The sequence below is a fragment of the Populus euphratica genome, unplaced genomic scaffold (genome assembly GCF_000495115.2).
Source record: "Populus euphratica unplaced genomic scaffold, PopEup_1.0 scaffold58.1, whole genome shotgun sequence".
Classification (NCBI taxonomy): Eukaryota; Viridiplantae; Streptophyta; class Magnoliopsida; order Malpighiales; family Salicaceae; genus Populus; species Populus euphratica.
The window spans coordinates 1,363,492-1,366,643 of record NW_011499864.1 but is presented as its reverse complement, the minus strand read 5'-3'; the positions used below and the strand labels follow the sequence as shown (position 1 = coordinate 1,366,643).

The window sequence follows — 3,152 nt, the reverse complement described above, 5'->3', positions numbered from 1 at the left end:
TTGTAGCATCCGAGACATTTCTCTGTTTTGAGCTAATCATTTTCAAGACCTAGAAAGTGACGCCATCTTTCATTCTTTAACAGTTTCCCATTGGTTTGACTTGCTCATTTACTCGACTCCTGATCTTTGTTTTTCGTTTGTCCATTTGCAGCTGCTGTAAAATCTGTTCCCCGTCTGAACTGCTGTCCAGATTCTCTGCCAAGCTTTCAGATTCATCACCATTGATGAATTCCAAGTCAGTACTTAAAAGTCTTGTTAGTGGCTGCATTCGCCGTTGTTTGGCAATACTAAGTTCGAGATCTCCAATGACTAATAGATGCGAAAAGAAACATGCTTAGGAATGTGTAGAATGATCTTTTCTACCATTAAATCACATATTGTAGCCAGTTTTGTATCATTGTCCTATTTGTCATACATTTTTAAGGTTCTATATTAAATGGTATTTCTGCAATCTGTTTTATATCATGTTGGTGAGCAAATCATCCCCATATGCATCATTACCACTCTTGATTGATACTTTCATCCTGCGTTGAAAGTTTCATATGTACCTCTTCCAAGTTAATGATTTTAAAAACTAACGTCGGGAGGTTTTCAGAAGTTGCAGAGTGGAGTGCAGCCAGTGTCAGAAATGAAGAGACTGATCAAACAGTCCATAAATTTTAACGTCTCCCACACACACACACACATACAAATTTTAGTGAAAATTGCCAGAAGAAGAAGAAACAGAACATGAAAGTCATTTTAACGTCTCCCACACACACACACACATACAAATTTTAGTGAAAATTGCCAGAAGAAGAAGAAGATACAGAACATGAAAGTTTCATCTTGTTCTCTTGCAAGGAGCAGCCAGAATCAGATCACCTTCTCTCATCAGTTTCAAATTGCCACTCATGCAACTGCATTCAATGGCTGACTGTATTTGAAGTTTGAAAGACTAAAAAGCTGGAATAAGAAAGGGCGATAACAACAGCGCTAGTGTTGAGATGATCATTTCAGATGTTCATAAAAGCCTCACAAATCCAGGGTGCAGGATGAAACTGACAGGATATCACCTCTGAAGTCTGGACATGTACCTGAGTTGGCTCCATTTATTTTCAACTTCTTGAGCAAGTTGACATGATGTTCTATCGACCGCTTCCTCTTGAAGCCATGGCCATTCCATTTGGGCATCTGATAACTTTCATCACATCCTGAAGACAGAAATTTTTAATAATGTTAGTGCCACAGCTACTCCTTTCAGGTTCTTGTTTTCTAAATCAAATTGATATTATTCCATCATCAGGGATTTGGCAAAATAGAGGCAATCTTCAAATAGGCACTTCTAAATCTTTCAATAAAAATCATCACCGTGCACAAAGGCCAGATGTTTTGCTTACCCGAGTTGCTTTCTTTCATCCTTTTATTCATGAGCGAGTCGATATCTTGACGCTGTTGCCTGCTATTACTCACACCAATGCCCTCAACTTCAGCTCTGTAGTTACTCCTACTTGAAGCGCTTTGGGGGTCATATGCCCCTGAGAACAAACAATTCCAACCAAAGCAGCATTTAGTACAATGTTATAGTCAAAACACACAAGTTTAATCATGAAATACAAATTTGAGATACCACTTTTGATTATCAAAAACATCCAATAATAACAAAAATTTAGAACGCATACAGATGCTGCATAGCCACCGATTCCTTAACCTTATTTTTGCTCATCCAGGCAATCCCAAAAGCTCAGAACCAATGAACAATACTACGTCAATGTGTAAACTACAGACTTTTCTGAATGCACAGGCCAATATCAATTCGATACTGGAGAAGCCCCATTAAGATTGTTCAAAGAAGGAATTTAATCTCCATTGACGCATAAGCTGGTACGAGGATACCTTGCCCTCTAAAAAAATATAGTTTAACAAGAAACCAATTTCTCCTGATAGAAAAAAGTACCAATCAAGTTTCAATTTTTCTTTCTCCCCAGAATTTCTCAGTAGCAACTAATAAAAATTCGAAACAATCTTACTCGTAACAGACTCAGCGTTTTCTTTACAATCAGATTAGACATGCAATTCACTACTCACAGTTCTTGAAAATATATTTTAAGCAAATAAAGAATCATTGCAACGAGCTTACGCTTAGTCCCAACTTTGGAGAGCTTGCCATCTACAATAAGAGCTTCCTTATCATCTTTACCAGTAGACAAACCCTTTGCAGAGAAAAAACTAAGAAGCGATCGCCACGTAACAGAGGAGGAGATAAGATCAGCCCCTCTACTTATAAAGTAACCATTCAGCTTCAGCGTTGACGGGTCTAAACCAAAAGTCCTGGCTATAGATCCCAAGTCGAGTCTCTGCTCGTCCCATGCAAAGAAGGACACTATGCTGGACGCAGAAGGGCACCGTAACTTCACCGTTCTTGGTTTGTTGCTGCTTCCTGATGATGACATTAGTTTCTTGTTGATTAGTCTGTTTCTCAATAGAATCAATCTTCTTGTTTGAGCATCAATGCTTCTCTCGCCAACACCTCAATTCTGTCTGAGTTGGCAGCTTCTTTTTTTCTAACGATTTCTTTCTGGAAGTGTCTGAAAGTTGTTTCTAGAGGGACCGTGCGTTGGGTGTCGGTCTCCCCACAGTTACATAAGATCCGGTCTGATCTATAACCCTGTTTAAGGATTCGTTTACCAATTGCAGGTTAACACGTCTCGATTGAGTTTATTTTAATGAAACAAAGGTTATTTTAGATTAAAAATAATAATTGTAACAAGATAAATTTTATAAAAAAAACAAATTGCTAACTAAATGTTACTTAGATTATGTTTGCTAAATACTAATTATTTTTTTTTTGATTACTTAGATTATGTTTGCTAAATACTAATGTTTTTTTTTTTTTTTGGTTTTTGTATGTGTAATGTTGTGAGGTAGTTTTTAAAATTAATTTTATTGTAATAAAAATATATATTTGTAATAAAAAAACAATTTAAATTATAAAAAAATATATTTTATTAGATATTTTTTATTAATTTATTTTAAGTTTTTAGAAAACCGTATATTTTTTATTAGCAGCATGTTTTTATTAAAACAATATGGTATTTAAATATTAATAAGAATCCCAATCCTTATTAATAGGGGAACATTATTTTGATGAAATTTCTATTTCAATCAAAATT

At 35.5% G+C, this 3,152-nt stretch overlaps 1 protein-coding gene across 1 annotated transcript; it reads right to left on the bottom strand.

Moving 5' to 3' along the window:
* Positions 1 to 108: 108 nt before the first annotated feature.
* LOC105125859 (uncharacterized) lies at positions 109 to 2,601 on the bottom strand. The gene is made up of 4 exons (XM_011026505.1): positions 2,120 to 2,601; positions 1,380 to 1,517; positions 1,077 to 1,193; positions 109 to 203 (listed from the first exon to the last, which is right to left on the bottom strand). The coding sequence occupies exons 1-4, from the start codon at positions 2,430 to 2,432 to the stop codon at positions 109 to 111; spliced, it is 663 nt and encodes a 220-aa protein (XP_011024807.1). The 5' UTR covers positions 2,433 to 2,601.
* Positions 2,602 to 3,152: the final 551 nt, after the last annotated feature.

What these genes read in the sequence shown, in the direction of transcription:
- LOC105125859 (XM_011026505.1), bottom strand. Translation starts at nt 2,432, where the DNA reads ATGTCATCATCAGGAAGCAGCAACAAACCAAGAACGGTGAAGTTACGG. An exon ending in GATGAAAGAAAGCAACTCGG is followed by an intron (nt 1,194 to 1,379) that starts GTAAGCAAAACA and finishes TTCTGTCTTCAG; the next exon opens with GATGTGATGAAAGTTATCAG. An exon ending in AATAAATGGAGCCAACTCAG is followed by an intron (nt 204 to 1,076) that starts GTACATGTCCAG and finishes TGAATCTGAAAG; the next exon opens with CTTGGCAGAGAATCTGGACA.